Source organism: Ochotona curzoniae, unplaced genomic scaffold, assembly GCF_017591425.1.
Source record: "Ochotona curzoniae isolate NIBS_2020 unplaced genomic scaffold, NIBS_Ocur_1.0 contig_430, whole genome shotgun sequence".
NCBI classification, from domain to species: Eukaryota; Metazoa; Chordata; class Mammalia; order Lagomorpha; family Ochotonidae; genus Ochotona; species Ochotona curzoniae.
In genome coordinates, this window is record NW_024466219.1 from 12,447,807 (window position 1) to 12,465,220 (window position 17,414).

A 17,414-nucleotide genomic window follows, 5' to 3' on the forward strand; every position below is an offset into this window, starting at 1 on the left:
GAGCTGAAGCCTTCGCCCCATTTGTACTGTTGCAGCAGAATATCACAACCTGGCCATTTGCCATGAGCAGAATTCCCTTGCCTCTGGTCAGAGCTTATTTGCTGCGTTACCCCATGGTGGCAGGTGGAAGGACAAGAGAGCATGCATGTGCACAAAGGAGAGGGAGACCACACTCCTCGCTTTCCTTATACAAGATGTTATTTATTTGAAAAAGCAGGATCACAGAGAAACAGGGAGAGAGAGGAAAAGATAGAGAGATTCTGTTTGCTGATTTGCTCTTCAAATGGCCACACCAACCAGATCTAGGCTGGGACAAAGCCAGGAGCCAGGACTCCCTTCATGTGGATACCAGGGACCCAAGGACTTGGGCCATTTTCCTCTGCCTGCCCAGATACTTTAGCAGGAAGCTGGATTAGAAGTGGAGAAGCCAGGACTCAAACCAGCTCTCCAATAGGGAACACTGGTGCCACAAGCCACAGCTTAACTGGAACACAATGCCAACCCCTCACCCCCAACTTACCCTGTAATGGGAACTCACTCCCACAGCAAGCAACCCACTGCTGTAATCCCAGCATCAATCCATTCAAAGGTCCTGTCTCTTACCACTGTTATATTGGTGACTAAGTTTCCAACACAACATCAGCCATAGCAGCCGGATACCCGTGGAAGCAGATCTCAAGGATTTGTGTGCAAATGGTGTATTTGGGCAGCGGTCGCAGAGGCACTGTTGGGGAGTGGGATGAATCGGGGAAGAGAAGGCGGCCTGCACAAGGTGTGCTCTTGAGTAGGTTCCTGCTGCAGACGCCTGCAGGCTCGGGGTTTGTGGAAGAGGCCATGGAGTACACCTGCTCTGCCCAAGGGCAAGGACAGTATACCTTCAGTAACCTTCACGCTCCCGTCCTCCCATTCAGTCTCTGCTGAAGGCAGGGTCCAGGGGCACTGGTAGGTGCCAAATCTCAGGTGCCTACAGTATTGCCACTGGATGGGTCTGTGAGCACTGACAGCAGAAAAAGCCTAACTGGGACACCCCTGCCATTCATTGGGAAGGACGGAAGAAGGGAAAGCAGGGAGTGGGGAGGGGTGGCTGCAGAACGGCCTGGACTCACACTGCTCATTTTCTCCAATAACATAGAAAGCAGTCTCCTCAGCCAGTACAGGGTTAATCTGTATCCTACATCTGTTCAGATCTAAAAAGGTTGGTGGAAGGTTCGAACAAGCCAGGTATTCCAGGGGGAGCTGCTGGATGGATGCTAGTTGCCATGGCAACCAATGCCAACTAAGGGGTGGCCCCTCCTCTGGGTGTCCTAGTAACCTACAATCAGGCTGCTAGAGCTTCCGCTGAGAGCAGTGACATGCAGTCTCTGTGACAACTGGGGCGGATGAAGCATGGAAGATGCCGTTGAATGGGTGTGGCTTCCCCCATTACCTGTTCTCTTTTTGCCTGCTCTTGCCTGTCCTCCTCTTTCCCACAGACTTCATGTCCTATCATGGCTGCCTGGGGTTGCATATCACCTGGTAGTCCCATGCAGCCAAACGCCACAGGAAGAGCCCCAGTGTGAAGACATAACCGGCATGGGTCCAGGTCCCAGCCTGAAGGCTCTTGGAAGGCTGTTTATCCCGTCTGAATGGGAACAGGGACTGGGGAGGGTTGTTGTTGGGATGTAAGGAGATAGCTTGTGCAATGCCATTGGTATGCAGTAGGAGCCCAGTAAATGTCACCTCCCTTCCTCCCTCCTCTCAGTTGGTTCCTAGAAAACCAACAGAGGCTGTCTAAGGGTGGGAGGAGGCTCCTGCCTGGGCGACGATGCCCAAATCATTTACTCGGCTTTGCCAAGTCTCCCTCCTCCCTTGTTCCAGTGCTGTCTGCTGCTGGGTCAGCCTGGAGCTGAATCGTGCCGTACTAATGGGTGCTTTCCTGATTCTCTAACTGTTGCATCGCACGTATGGTTTACACAGCAGTAATATGGCATTCTTTTCTTCAATTTTAACCATACCGTGAAGTACACATTCTTTTCTCTATTTACAAGGGAGGAAATTGGGACTTGTCTGAATGGACTAGGCAGGACCCAGACTTCTGACTTCCATGTCCTGTGTTCTTCCCAGGTGACCACTGCCTGGCTGGTGCAGCAGGAAGCCTGGGAACAGGTTAGGGGAGCAGGGGGTATTATGCCATCCACCCAAGACCCTCCGAAGAACAGCGATTCCCCCAGCACCTGACAGCCTACATTTTCAGTCTTGCTGCTGCTGAGTGGCCACTGAACGCCTCCTCCTGGAGTGCCCCTAAGTGACCCCCTGTGTCTTCTGGGAGGAATTGTTGCTTAAGGGAACTACAGAATGGCCACAGCCAAGTGCTCTGAGCTATGGGCAACAGAAGCTAGCCCAACTCACATGAATACAAGTCCTTGTCTGACTGTGGCTCAAAGGCTGAGCTGTCCTTGGGGGTGCTTTGCAGAGACCAGTGCTGAGCTCTGGGTGCTCAGATGTCGCTGGCTGGGCAGCAAAAGAGCATTCAGTACAGCTGAAGAAAGGTCAGCAGGCTGGGCAGGGGACAGGGAGCTATGTACAGGGCTGCCCCACAAGGCTGCAGACTGAGTCGGCTCAGGGTACAGTGGAAGTAAGCACAGATAGATGTGCACAAATAGACAGAAAGGGAAAAGCCAGGCGAGAGAGACCCAAGGCCGGTAGCTCCCCAGGAGACATACCAGCAGTCACCAAACATGCACAGGACAGGGTCTCAGAGAAAGTCAGTAAGACTGCTGGGGTTGGGCAGTGGCAGGGAGACTATGCCACTGACACACAGAGCCAGTGCGCTCGTGATGTGCACGCCAAAGAGTGGCAATGAGAGACAAAGCCCCAGCCAGGCACCCAGGATACAAAGAGGCTGTGTGTGCCGGAGGGCAGTCCATTGAGATTGTGGGCACACAGGGCAGGCAGCAGCCATTGGGTACTCCGAGCATCTGAGAGGTGCAGAGGAGACCCCCCCTGTGCTCAGCCTAGCAGGGCAAGTATGTGCTCACCAGCCCACCCCTCCTTCGTTGACCAGCTTATCCTAAAAGGGCTCTATCTTGTGCCTTTTCTGCGAGGCATCCCTGGCTGGGAGCAGGCAGGTTGTTGACCCCAGTTGCTGACTGCTCACCTCAACCTCTTGTGGCTTCTGTCCCTGGCCCCTCCTCTTGCCAGCTGTCTCTTTCCATCTCTTTCTCTGCTTCCAATACAGGCTTGTGTCTGGACCCTCAGGGCTTGATGACAAGGGGGACATTTCAGGAATGACACTATCTTTGTGTTTGCGGCTGTGTGGACAGGCATGGGTGGTGGGACGTCTAGCCTCGGGCATTCCCAGGGCTGCTGAACATTCTGCCGAATGCTGTTGGGAGAGGAGGAACACAGCTTATCTGGCAGTCACTGCCCTTTTCCAAGCCACAAGCCTCTTGCACGTGGGCTCTGGGGGAGAGCCAGCTGTCCTGGGCTCACACTGAAGCCAACTTCCCCCAGATGTTCTCTATTCTCTGTATTCAGCCAAAGCAAGGAGCTCCTCCTGAGACGTTCCAGCCAAGAGATGCTATCCTTCTCAACACTGAGCAGGTGCCCCTGAATTGTGTCCGACAACGGCCACCCAATCTCATCTGTCTCCAGCAATGTTTGGTTAGTTTCCTATTCCTGGGAGGCAGTGCAGCCCATAGAGGGAACAGTCTGGAGTCCCTCTGGCCCTTTAGTTACTAATTTCCAGTTCACCATTTACTCCCCGATTGCCTTGTGCTTCAGTCTCATCATTGCAGACAAGAAGATGGCCACTCACAGCCAAAGCTTTTGGCTGCTATATTCAGTAAGTACTTGGAGAGCACCTGCTGTATGCCAACACTGCAGATACAAGAGAAAAATAGACTTGTGTACAAAAATGAATATGGCAAATGGTTAGGAGGTGCTATGTAAACAGAACAAATAAAGCAGGCTGAGGGTAAGAGAGATAGGCTTCTTCAGAAATTATGCAGGTAGCCCGGGACGGGGCCATCCTGACAAATAGGAAAGTATGTGCAAAGGCCTGGAGGTTCAGTGTGTGTGAACCAGGGTAAAGAGGGAGGGTGGTAGGAAATGAGGCCAGGAGATGGCCGAAGACCAGGTAAAGAAGGGCTTCAGGTAAGAGCCAGTCCTCCCGGAGGACTTCAGGGAGGAGGTGGCACGATCTGATCTAATCCACAGAGCGGCTGTGGCTGCTGTGAGAAGGAACCCCAGGGATGTCAGACAGGAACAGGTGTGGACCGCTCCAGGATGTAGAGCTGGAAGGATGTAGGGAGAAGGGTTCAGGTTAGTGGTACATTCTCAGGCGATGACATGAAGCTTTGTCATTGCTTCCCAGAAATTCATGCTGCAGGTTGGGGTCCCAGGTGCTTAGGTTGTTCTGAGACGGTTGCTCCTTGTGTGGGGGGTCTCTTGAGGTACACTCAGGAATCCTCCCTGAGACCACCGCCCCCAAGCACTGATTGCAGAAGCAGCCCCTCTCATTCTCCTCCCCTCCCCATCTTCCTTTTCATTATCCTTTGTTCTTGGGACCGTGCAAAGATGCTGATACATGGATGGTGGGAGAGGATACTGGTCTGGCACTGAACTGCTCAGAGCTGGCTCTCAGTGGGAGCTCTTCAGCTGGCTTCCAGCTGGGAGGACCGTGGTGGGAAGGGAGTCTCCTCAAAGGCCTGCAGGACCCCTCCTGCAGCTGGCTCAGGGAGCCACCTCAGCTGTGTCTCTGCCACCTACTTCCAAAACTTTTCTGCCTGAGCCCTACACCACCCCACAGGAGAAGGTGGCAAGAACTGGTGCCACCAGCTAGTTGAAAGGACCCTGTGTGTGCTGCATGTAGGTCTCTAGAGCTATGTGCCCACCTGTCTGCCCTTCACTTCCTCCCTCCTCTGTGCAAATGAGATTCCAGCTGTCCTGTTGGGCTCCCTCCGGCAGGTTCTCCGACCATGTAATCTGGGTCTGCTTCAGGCTGCCTGGTGCCGCCTCCCAGGGACCTGGAGGTTGGTGAAGGAGGTGGCAACTGGGTGTGGGCAGGGAAGAAGCTGGCCAGGCCCTTACACAGGAGCCCTGGTGAGCCCAGGAGTTGCTGAGAGGCTAAGTAACCCACTAGGTACGGCCACTGACCTTGTGATTGATCCATACCCCACACCCTTCGCTCTAGCTCCTTATTCCAGCTTCCTGTTAATGCAAGACCCCAGCAGGTGTGGTGACGGACCAAGTTTTTGAGTTCCTGCTTCTTGGCTTCAACCCCAGACTACCCCAGCCTTCGCTTCTGTGTGAAATGTGAGCCAGTGGATGCTAATGTTTTTCTCTCTCTTCCTTTCTCTCTCGTCTCTCTCTTTCTCTCTCTCGTCCTGTCTTCCAAGCTTGGGCTGAAGTATCTTAGGCTCCTCTCTTCCCCTATTTAAAGCAGTTTAGCAAGACCTGCCTTGCTTTAGATCAAATTGAAAGTAGGATGACATCACCCACTTCCAAGTGCAGTAGAAACTTTTGCTATGCAGAAGCCAGGAGGGATATTTCCAGACCCTCTCGCCCAGGTCACAGCAGAAGGGTTCCCCGGTTTGTTTTTTGTTTGTTTGTTTTTTTTTGTTTTTTGGGGTTTTTTGGTGGGGCGTTGACCTTCACTGAATGGAAAGAGTTCATTGGCTGAGCCCCACTCCCTTCCCTCCTCCCTGGTTCCTCCTTGGGGCTCTCATTGCTCTTTTTTCCCATCCCTGAGCTGTAAAAGGCTTTTTATCTTAAGGTTGCCAGCTCAGCCTGGACTGGGTGTGGAGGGGTTTGGGGCCAAGAGGGGTCCAGACTTGGGGTCGGGGCAGGGGATTTTCTAGGTAGGAACTGAGAGCTGTGTCATCGATGGGAGAGAGAATGAACCAGGGCCAGTCACGGGGCAGGGAAGTGGACACTGTCCTTGAACCCTGGTCTTGTCAAGGGGCTGATTTTGGGGGCTCCGCAAGGATTTAAGGATGTGGTCAGTCGCGGACCAATGACATTGGACCCCAGGCCACTATGGCACGTGGCACTAGAGTTCACCGCATCTAAGTGCTTATCAAGTCAGTCTCTCTCTCTCTGTGTCTCTCTCTCTCTCTTCCTTCCCCTTCCCATGCCGCACCCTAACCAACCACGCCAGCCTCTGAGGCTACTGTCCAGGGCTCAGGCAAGTGTCCCCACGAAGAATGGCTGTCACCATTGCAGGAGTGAAATTTTGGCTGAGAAGACGGTTAGCCTGAGGTCAGGCCGCTCCAAACGTCCTTGTGGGGAGCAGGTCAAAGGGACACCCTCCCCTTCACAGACACACAGAGTCCAGCCAAGGGGCCTCATACATGAGTCTGGGGTCTGCCCTCTGCTACTGCAGACATTTCCTGGTGTTTCTGTACCTCAGTTTTCCCCTTGTAAAAATCCACTCAGATGTTACAGACCCAGGGGCATGGAAGCTCAGCACTCCCACCTTCTCACACGAACCTGCCTCTCCTATCCCTCTTTCCTGTCCTCACTGTGTGTGTGTGTGTGTGTGTGTGTGTGTGTGTGTGTGTGTGTGTGCGCAGATATCAGCTGCCTCCACCCCTTCAGCCTGCTCTGCCCAGAAAGAAGTGCTTACAGCTGCCCTTGTATTCTCCACACACCTCCACCCCCAGGATCAGGTGACTACACCACCCTGTCCCCCTAATTCTGCAAAAGTCCCGTGGCGGGCTTGTCACTTGTGGAGCTGGGCTGCTTACCAGGGAAGCTCTCCCAGACCACCTCTCTCGTTCATGCCACCGTCTGGTTATGCAGAGAGCCTTGACCTGGGTGTTGAAAACAGCCCCGACTCTCACGCCCTGCCCTGGGCTCCAGAAAAGTTCATTCTGACCCCTCACCACATAGGAGAGTAGACTTCACCATGGCCCCACATCTCCTGTTCAGGAGGAAACAGGGACAAACATGGAGGTGGGTCTGTGGGACTCTGCTGCCTTCCAGCAGCTCAAGCCTGGAGCCCAAGGAGGAGTAGGGGGCAGAACCTGCTGGGCACCCTTCCATTCTCTGCGCTAAGCTACAGGTGGAGGCTGAGAGCCACATGGGCCCCCAGGCACGGCTGTAGAAGTGTAGTCCATTTCCCAGTTCCCTCTACCTGCCCTTATGTCTTCCAGGCAGCCCCAAGAGCTAGCTCTGGGTCAGACGCCCTGCTGCTGGAATCCCCTGGCTGAGGCAGAGCTGGGATTCCATGCCAGATCCTGCTAATGAGAATCCCTTCTGTGTCCCATAAGCATTCCCCAGATGCCTCTGCAGCTGCTCTGCACAGCTGTGGACAGATACCCCCTCCCACTGGGGAGCACACTGCCCTGCCCTCCCTGACATCACTTGAGCCAGGAGATCCAGATGAGGGGCGTCTCCATCCAGGCACTCCAGGCTGGACCAAGGTGGAGAATAAAGGTCCACCTGCCTCACTCAGCTGCCCACAGCCAGCCTGCCTGGAGACCAGGCAGGAAGAGCCTGGGAGCTGCAAGTCTGCCCTGAATCACCACCCAAGCAGTCAGGAGTGCAGAAAGTATCCCAGGGGTTGGTCTGGCCCTTCACTCCACTTTGATGGGAGCAGATTAGGAATATGTGGGAACAATTCACAGCTTCATGGGCGAGGTCCTAAACCCAAGACAGAGGTGTGCCCCACCTCCCCGCCTGAAGTTTGCAGCTGTCCCAGGTCCATGGCTTGTGGTAGATGGGCTTGAGGGGAGAGGGTAATTCCTGGGGATCAAAGCACCTTGTAGGTCTCTGCACGGATGGGGGACGAGAGATGTCTCAGGAGGAGTGGGAGTCTCCTCTAGTTTGACAGCTGTGAAAACCAACCCAGGAGGCTAAAAAGGTGCTTGACCTGGGGTGTTGTGTGTAACTTAGTCACATGGAGCAGAGAGGGAAAAAAAAAAAAACCACCTCCATCTGCTGGTTTACTCCTCAAATGCCTGCAACAGACAGTGCAGGTTAGGCGAAAGCTGGAGCTTTCTGGGAGCTGGAGACTCGATCCAGGGCCTCCCACATTGGGTACAGGGAACTTGAGCGTAGGAGCAGAGATGGAGCCAGGACTAGAGGCCAGGCACACCAGATGGGATTGCAGGGGTCTGCAGCCACGCAAGATGCCCGCACTGTAAAAAGAAAGAATTAATGTTGTTTTGTTGCTGCAAAAAAAGCAGATGTGCATGGTCCATTTCTGTGATGAAGTTTTCCCAGTTGTGCCATTTTCAGTGGGATTGGGACCAACCAGAAACACTTAGGAATGAGGACAAAAGTGCGGGTTTTGGGGAGGGATTGTCCCTTCTTTCTTTGCAGAACAGGGAGCTGAAATTCCCAGGAGGACTCTGGAGGGGAGGCCCTGCCACTGTATCCCGCTTTCTAATTTTTTTTTTTAACCGTTCATTAAAACCTATGCTTCCAACACAACTGTAGATTCCTCCTGGAGGAAAATGCAGACCCTTGCATGCTTAGAACTGCTCTGCCCCTCACCTTCCCGCCCCATTTCTGCTCCACAGCCTCCCTGGCAGAGCGGCAGAGCGAGCACACCTTTCATCCAGTCTGTGCTCGGATAATGTGGGCCCCATCCCCTGAGGCTGGGGCTCTCCAGGGCAGGGTAGAGGGGTTTGTGCCATCTTACCTGCCCTGCCTCCACAGCTGTTCTGAGCCAGCTTCTGGTAAGCTGTACCCTGTCTGACCTTCATCCTGCACAGCCCTCCACAATGCACTGCAGTGCACTGAACCCCTTGCTCTAATTCTGATTAATGCCTAAAGGTCTAGGAAGGGGCCAGAAGGAGGCTCTCTATGGGTTTGATTCTGCCTGGGCCTCCCTATCCTGAAGCCCACAAGTGCACAGCCCCAATAAGGGAGCTGACAGTGCCTGGCTGCTCATGCCCTCTTCTGCTCTGGGCATCATGCACACAAGCCAAGGGCCACAGCTGGTATTGCAGGGGTTAACTCTGGAGCAACCCTCGTGGAGGTCTAAGCCACCAGCCCTCTCCAGCAGCTCTGGGCTTCTGAAGCCACTGTCTCCGGAGCAGTGGAGGCTGCGGTGGCTCTTTGTCTACCTGCTTTGGGCCTTAAAGAGCCCGCAGGCAGCCTGCATCACCAGGGTTTGGGACAGAAGTCAGTGGCGGGAAAATAGGGCACTGTCACTTTAAGTACAGCTGGAGCCTTAAGTCAGAGCCTGGGTGGTGGAGAGAAAAGCAAGCGGAGGGCCGGTGAGGGCTGGGTTTCTGGCCTCCGCGTGGCCTGTGGCTAGTACCTTTGTGGGTGTGCGCCGAGTGCCAGGCCAGGGTGGTCCCGTGGGGTGCTGGGTGCCTGGCCCGCGGATGGCCATCTGAGCCGGGGAAGATGCTTCATCTGGCTCTGCCCAGGTCGGGAAGGACAGGAAATTTCCCCTGCAGGTAAGCACCCCCTGGCCCGGGCCTGACTGCGGGTACTTGGGGGCCACAAGGTGCCGGTCTCCAACTCCATAGCTGCAGCCTCTGGGGTGGTGGATGTGGGGTCCGCAAGAAGGAGGGTCTTGGCATCACCGGTTTTTCCATCAGAGGGAGGAGCGCCACTGCCGCCACCAGCAGCACCATCGCCACCCAAGCCTTCTGGTCCCCAGCATTCGACTTGCTGGCCATCAGGGCAGGGCTGAAGGGCGAGGGGGTAGAGGTGGGTCCGCAGAGGGCTTAGAGCTCCAGGGAGACACAGGTGGGGCTGAGACAATGGTACAACTTGATTGAACTTAATGATTGCTGCAGTGTGTGGAGCCTAGGGATTTCAGGGATCCTCGGGGACCAGGCTGGTGGGTGGAGGAGGGTCTGCAGCCCTAGAGGGAAGCTCAGCCTAGGGACTCCCTGACCTCTAGGGCCATCCTGGGGTGGCAAGAGGCTGGGAAAGACAGGGTGAGAGCTGGGGAAGGGAGGGTGCCGCCTGGTTGGAGTCCTACTAGAGGGAGTCTCCCAGGAAAAGTCCTGGGAAGGCAAGGGTGATGCCCCGGGTTGCCTTGGGGCTGGGGAAGTGAGGTGGCCACAGCCTGCCCGGGACCTTCCACAGACTTAGAAACTGCACTTCCCAGGTAGGGTCAGGAAACCCCAGCAGCCTGGAAAGCAGGATTGGGGCTTTCAGTTTCCTTGGGAAGCAATCCTGTCCCCCAACCTGGCTCTCTATCCAGCGTCCACACTCCTTCCCCCCCCACCCCCCAGCCTCCTGCCATGGGAAGGTGGAGGTGAGAGAGGGCCTGGGCCCCCAGCCGCTGTGTGCTGCCAGCGCATGCTCCTCTGGCCCAGGTCCTCTGCAGAGAAATACCCTCCACCCCCATCCCCCCCTCACACCCCCCCCACTCCCCGCACATAAAGGCCTGGGTTAGGAATAGAGAAGTGGGCGGGACAGGGCGGGGTGGTTTTAGGGAGAGAGGCACCTTCTGTCCCAGGGACCTGGGAGGCCCTTGAGCACCAGGATCCTGCTGGCTCCAGACTAGTGCCCAGTGTACTGCAGCTCAGCAGTTTTTCTAGAAGGTGCCTAGGGCCCCTGTGGTCAGTTTGCAACAGTGGCTGAGTTTGGTGTGTGTCCCATAAGAGGAAGAGGCTCAGAAAGAGAAGATCTATCTTGGGACTTCTCTCACTTCAGCAGAGGTCAGTGCAGCCTGTGCTTCTCCTTCCCCCACCCTCCACCCCAGTTGGGGTCTCTCTGGGTCCATGCAGGGTATTCCTGGGGAGATGCTCTTGGCTCCCTGCATTTGCCTGTGTTCTTTCCTGGCCTCCCCTGGTTTGGAGGTGTGAAAATGCCCCCACTCCCATTCTGAGCCCATCACAGCCTGCTGACAGAGCCTGCCCCACCCTTTCTTTAAGGTCCACATTCCCGGGCCCCACCCCAACCTCCAGGGGAACCTGGCTTTGCATTCCCTAGAGTTTTATTCTTGCACTCCACCCCCGCCCCCCCAGCTGCAGAAGAGTCTTTCAGCTCTTCACCTGGCAGGTGTGTTGGGGCGGGACCTATGGACCAGAGCAGGTCAGGTTACACCTACCCCAGCTGCTGCCTGCCGGGCTGGAGCTGGAGCCCATCCACGCCCAAGAACCCCAGGCCCAATGCTGCTGGTGGGCAATGGGACATACCCAGTGTGGTAAAGTTCTCAGATTGTCACACCTCAAGCACAAGAGTTAACGAAGCTGGGTGCAATTACAGAGGAAGAGCTAAGAAGTCTGGGTTCCAGGACTCCTCAAATCATGCCTTGCAAATGTGTTTGACTGAGGTCCCTCCTACCCCCCTCCCAGGTCAAAGAAACATTTTCTCTGCAGGCTCAGTTCCCTCCCCTTCCTGCCCCCACCCCACCCCCAGCTCCAGAAAAGCAACTCTGGTGGGTTGTGAGCGGAGGGTGTGACTGACTGACTGGTCCCCAGATAGCCCCCAGAGCAACTTCCCAACACCCCCATCCCAGCCCCGTGCCTGCACTGCCTTCAAGCTGATGCTCAGGAATATTGCATTGCCCAGGAAGGCTGTCCCCATAAGCACCACACATACCCTTCTCCAGCCTACGCAAAGGTTCCCCCAAGCTGGCTTGGACCCCATTTAGCCCTCCAGCCAAGGACTCTGAGTTTCAGCTGGGTGGGGAGGTATGTGTGGGCAGGGAGGCAAAACCTTCCTACTGCATACATCAACCACATCAGCTGATAAGACAGGAACTTCCTGGTGGAGAGTTCCACTTGGCACCCTCTTGGCCCTTGTGAGAGCCAGAGAGCTACTTCTCATTAGAGGATTGTCAGGCCAGGCGGGCACAGTGCTTGCTGACCTGCTTAGCTTGCCTGTGCGAGGCCCTTGTCTTTGGCCCAGGGTGAGAAGTGTGTCCAACAGTGGGGCCGGTGGCCGTCTCTCACTCATGCAGAGCCCTGTAATACTGCCTGTGCCCAGTGCTTTGTAAGCAGCTGTCTGCCTCCATAGCAGCCACATGATAGATGTTTTCTTACAGTCCCATTTCTCAGGTGAAGAAACTGGAGCAGGGAAATAAGGAAGCATAGCTAAGGTCGTGAGGTGGATTTTATCAAGACTCCAAAGCCAACCACTAGCCACTCCTTAAGGACATTGTTCCAGCCCTGGGAATTTTGGATCCTAAGGATGTAGGTGCTGAGGCTAGCTGGAGACCTCAGGGAAGGCTTAGAGGTAGCAGTGGGAAGATGGCCAAGCTGGGGTCAGCTGAGCAGAGCAGGGAGCTTTCTGCACTGCTTGTTATATTTAAGACATTTCAGGGCTTGCTTTCCACTCACTTCTTCCCTGTAAAATGCTTAGGACTTTTGGCTTGTCCACTTTCAGGGATGCAGGGAAAACATGGGAAGAGTGGGGCTGGTGGGAGGGCAGCACTTTATGTGTGAGCTTTTAGAAATTAAATGCTGACCAGGTGAGTTCCCTGTCCCCCCACCCACCCAACGAGCACCCCCCACACGCCTATACTTCCTCCCAGCCCTCCATCTACTGCCTGTCAGGCCTCGGCTTAGAATACATCTTGATTTTTACTTAAATTTGTAGTTACCCATCTTCAGATTTCTATTCAGTCCAAAATTGGGCTAATTGGAATGGCATATTTTGCATCCTATTTTTGGTGGCAGTTTGCATAAGAATAGACTACTTCTAAAATTTCTTTTTTTTTTTAATTAAAGCAACCATAAATTCAGTCAACCTTTACTAGGTGCCAGTGCTGTGCCAGCTGCTCTCCTGGGTACCAATGAAACAGAGCTGCAAAGGGTTTACATTTATGTGCTTGTTCATTCATCCATCCATCCATCCATTCAGCAAACTGCAGTGCCTTCCAGATGCCAAGCATAGAGTGAGCCACAAGGCAGCCCCCGCATTCTGGAAGCTTGTAGACATACTGTGGGAACAGATAAGGAAAAGTTAACGCACACATAAACACTTGAGTTCCAATTGTGAGAAATACTTGAGGGCTGGTGCAGGAGGACGCCGTCTGGCAGAGTACACAATACATGGGTTTAGGGGTGGAGATCAAGCAGGGAGAAGCCGTAGCCTGCCTGGTCATGGACGATTCCACAGAGGAGGTGGTGTTTTCACTGGGTATTGAAGGGAAGATGAGAGTTTTCCAGAGGAACAAGTACTCTCTTGAACAGCAAGAGAGAATCTTGTGTGTCATCTGGTAGATCCTGCCTCAGCCGACTCCATGCTGAGCCCTCTAAGAGTGCTTCCTTCACTCAGAGCCACTGTCCCCCTTTGACCCTATCTCCATCTCATTTCCCTTCAACCTGGGTGTCCCCGGGTGTCCATGTCATCTCAAGTTCATAGAGTGACAGATGCCCTCGCATTTGCTGTTCAAACAGAATTCAGCCACTTGGAGAATATGCAGGTGGAGACTCCAGGTCTGCCTGATTGTCTCTCGATACTTCAGGCGCTTCCTAGAAATGTCCCATCCTTGGGCGGGCGTTGTTAAACATTTACATCTGAGAAAATCTGCATCACAGATGCCAGTGACTTATTGTGGGAGAAAGGACAAGGAAAGAACCTGCAAGCCCCCCACTGTGCATGTCACACACATGGATGCCCACCTGGCCACTTGTACCCCAGGTACTGTGCATAGGCAGGAGGCCCCTGCACTAGCGGAGAGTGCCAGATTTCCCCATGAACTGGTTTCAGATGCTGCAAGTGCAGGTGCAGCTGCCAGCTGAGCCCTGGCTGGAGTATCCTAAAGTAAGGAGCAGAGGGAAGTTGTGGAACTGCTCTGTCAGGGATCCCCTTGGGTACTACTCCTGCCACCCTGACGGGCTGCCAGTGATGTGATCATTTGACAGTGTGGGAACCTGAGGTGCGCACTGACTGTTGGCACTCAAAGAGGTCTTTTGCAGCACTGCAGATTTCAGGTTTTGAAATGTTTGAATGTTAGCTGGTAACACCTGTGCAAGCATTCGCAATGTCTCTAAAATAGTATTCTAAAATCTGTAACCGTATAGGGCGCAGCGTTTTGCATCCATGGGATTCTGTGGCAGCCTCTGGCCCTGTTATCACTCCTTTCTGATCTGGAACTGATATCTTCTCAGGCTGGGGCATCCCGTAGCTCCCCTTTGAGATGCTAATTTTCTCTGGAGGAGAGCTGCTAATGAAGTTCCATTCTACAAGGGAATTGCCTGTTTGTTTGTTTAAGGTTTTTTTGTTTTTTATTTTTTTATTTGAAAGAGTGACAGAAAGAGGAGGAGAGACAGAGCTCTCTTCCACTGGTTCACTCCTCAAATGCCCACATGGCCAGGGTTAGACCAGGTCAAAGCCAGTTGTCTGGAGCTTCTTCCAGGTCTCCCACATGGGTCTGTCTTTGGGCCGTCCTCTGCTGCTTTCACATATGCATTAGCAGGAAGCTGGATTAGAAGCAGAGTACCCAAGATTCAACCAGTACCCTTATTGGGAGCTGGCACTATAGGTGGCAGCTTATCATGCTAGGCTACAGTACGTACCCAGAAAATTGCTTTTCTAGGTATCTATAACTATATGTGTTTTTTTTTCAAATTCACTCATTATCTAATAGGAATTTGGCCCAATCACAAGTTCCTAGAGATCAGGAACTTTTATTTGATGCAGATGCAGAATTTAACGATAGTGTTTGGATGGTGACAACAAAAATCCATTTTAAGCGCTTAAATGTGTCAACTCAGCTTTGGATATTCCATATTTATCCTGTGTCTTGTCATACTTAGAGTTCTTCAGATTGAGTCGAATCATGTCCTCAACTGCATAAGATAGACACAAATCCAGCAGCAAGTATTTGTTAATGACCTACCGTGTGCCTAGAATTGTGTTAATATCCTGCAAAAGGAACCAAAGACTACCCATTCCAGACCACATTCTGCTGTGACTGGCATGTGATGGGGCTAGCTGTCGACTTCTGACACCAAAACAGCAGCAGCTGGAAGCAGGAAACCAACAAGTTGGAAACATAAAGGAAAGTTTATGCCCAGTTCAAGGTCAAGGCTGTGTGTGCGGCAGAATCCTGCAAGAGCAAACTGAACTGCAGAGAAATTGGGAGAGGAAGGAGGAAGGTGTGTGTGAGTGTGCGTGTCTATGTGTGTGCCAATGTGCATGTGTTGAAAGTATTCTCAGGTTTGGACCATTTTCCCATGGGTTATTTTAAATTCTTCTGAGGCTACTAACCTGTCAGGTTTTGGTCCTTGTGATCTGCTAGCCTGGTGATATTCATAGATAAGTTTCCACCATCTTTAAGGCAAAAATATGGAACCCTAGTCCGGAGGCCCCCCAGGAGCTCCTCTCCAGGCCGCCTGGGTTTCTGGGAGATTCCTGCTGGACACATGCTGGGCTGGGCCTCACCCTGATCTCTTGTGCAAAGGCAGCCCGTGATTGGCCCATCCAAGCCCTGGAAGCAGAGACCCCACCCTGTGAAACCCTCCTTTGCACCAGACTGGAGTCCTCGTTCTGCAGCTCTGTGCCATTTCCTCCTATTTCCTGACCCTGTGTGCATTTGGCTCCTACCCTCTTTGCCACATAGTTTCTCTCTCACGAAACCTAGGGAATATCCCTATTGTTTCCAGACCTAGTCTGCTGCTGCTGTGAGTACTGGGTGCTGGGTGCTTGTCCTCGGACCAGCATGTGCCTACCAGCATCCAGTACTTGTACTTAATGATGCTGCATGTGCTTTCTGTGCTGGCACCAAGCTGATGGCAGAGAATGCTGCAGTGTCTCTTCCTGGGTGAGTGGTCCTGAACACTATGCAGTCCAGAGGCCACTCTTGCCACTGTGTAGCATGTGCTTTAGAATGGTTACCTTTGAGGTACCATGAGCAGTGCATGCATTTACTGATTCCCTTCATCCCATCATTATCAGGATCCTCCTCCTTGGCTCTTACAAATTAAATGGGAAGGAGGCCTGACATGGTGGCCTAGCGGCTAAAGTCTTCGCCTTGAACGCACCGGGATCCCATATGGGCGCCGGTTCTAATCCCAGCAGCTCCACTTCCCATCAAGCTCCCTGCTTATGGCCTGGGAAAGCAGTCGAGGACGGCCCAAAGCCTTGGGACCCTGCAGCCATGTAGGAGACTTAGAGGAAGTTCCTGGCTCCTGGTTGCGGATGGGCACAGCTCCAGCCGTTGCGGCCACTTGGGGAGTGAATCATTGGACAGAAAATCTTCCTCTCTGTCTCTCCTCCTCTCTGTATATCTGGCTTTGTAATGAAAATAAAATCTTAAATAATAATAATAAATAAATGGGAAGGAATAGATTAGGCCAACACTTGGGAAACCGGTATCGCATTAGTGTGTGTGTGATTTCAGTCTCAGCTCTGCTTCCAATTCAGCTCCCTGCTTATGCGCAGTCTGGGAGGCAGCGGGAGATGGCCTAGTTGCTTGGGTTTCTGTCATCCATGTAGGAGACCCAGATGGAGGTCCAGAATCCTGGCTTCAGGCTCACCCAGCCCCCGCTGTTGCAGGCATTTGGGAAGTGAACGTGTGTGTGTGTGTGTGTGTGTGTGTGTGTGTGTGTGTGTGTGTGTGCGCGCGCCACTTAAAGTGTGAAGTAGGAAGCATGCATACAAGTCTGTTCCCATAACCTCCATAAACTCCCCACACTGGCCTCAGAACCCCCAGGGGACAGATGGGCCAGTCCTGTCCTCTGTGTGAGAAACTGACTAGGGGCCTCTTCCAGGGGGAGGAGCTCATTGCTCACTCATGCACAACCTGGGTTAGGAGCTTTCCTGAGAAGCCAGTGCTGGGAATTTACAGAGAGGTGGTCATTGTGAAAGCAGCTTTGATCCCCAGTGACCAAAGCCTGTGAATAGCCCCTGCTGAGCCAGAGGGACAATTTCACCTCTACCCTAACACAGGGTGGTCCATGTAGACCAGTGCTCAACACCTGACTTGGGCCTCTGCATTTAGGAATCGGCAGAATTTTGAATTCTTCCAGCTTTACTGTCATATCTTTGGGCGGGGTCGGTGGGGGAGGCACCTCTGCCCATGACATTTAGTGAAGTTAGAGTTAGAGAAGTAAGCAAGGAGGACCATGCCACAAAGCAGCAAATGTGAAAAAGCATGAGAATGATTTCAGTCTTGTGTCCCAAAATGGCTCTGGGTATCAGATACAACAGACTTTCTGCTCCAGTTTGCTCTCTCCTTTCAAGCTGTGTGCCTGAGTTCATTTATTATGTGACAGGCTGGCAAACAGAGACACATCTTTCATCTGTTGATTCATTTTCCCAATGCCCACAACAGCTAGGAGCCTGGAGCTCAATCTAGGTCTCCTCCACGGGTAGCCAGGACTCAATGTACTGAAGCCAGCACCTGCTGCTCCCAGGGCGCACATTAGCAGGAAGCTGGATTGGAAGCAGGGCAGCTAGCATTCTGACATGAGATGTCAGTGTCCCAGCTAGTGACTTACTTAACTGTGACATTCAACTCCCATCCCTGGACTGTGGTCTTTGCACATGGGACACAAACTTCCAGG

At 53.2% G+C, this 17,414-nt stretch overlaps 1 protein-coding gene across 2 annotated transcripts in view; it reads left to right on the forward strand.

Moving 5' to 3' along the window:
* The window catches only part of NAV1 (neuron navigator 1), a 213,658-nt gene that overhangs the window by 134,877 nt on the left and 61,367 nt on the right, over positions 1-17,414 (forward strand). Inside the window, exon 1 of one of the 2 annotated variants that reach the window (XM_040985432.1) lies at positions 9,188-9,395. The exons of the other annotated variant lie outside the window; for it this stretch is intronic. Within the exon in view, the coding sequence (XP_040841366.1) occupies positions 9,343-9,395 (53 nt within the window). The 5' untranslated portion in view covers positions 9,188-9,342. Of the gene's footprint in view, positions 1-9,187; positions 9,396-17,414 lie in introns of those variants that run through there. 2 annotated transcript variants of the gene reach the window in all.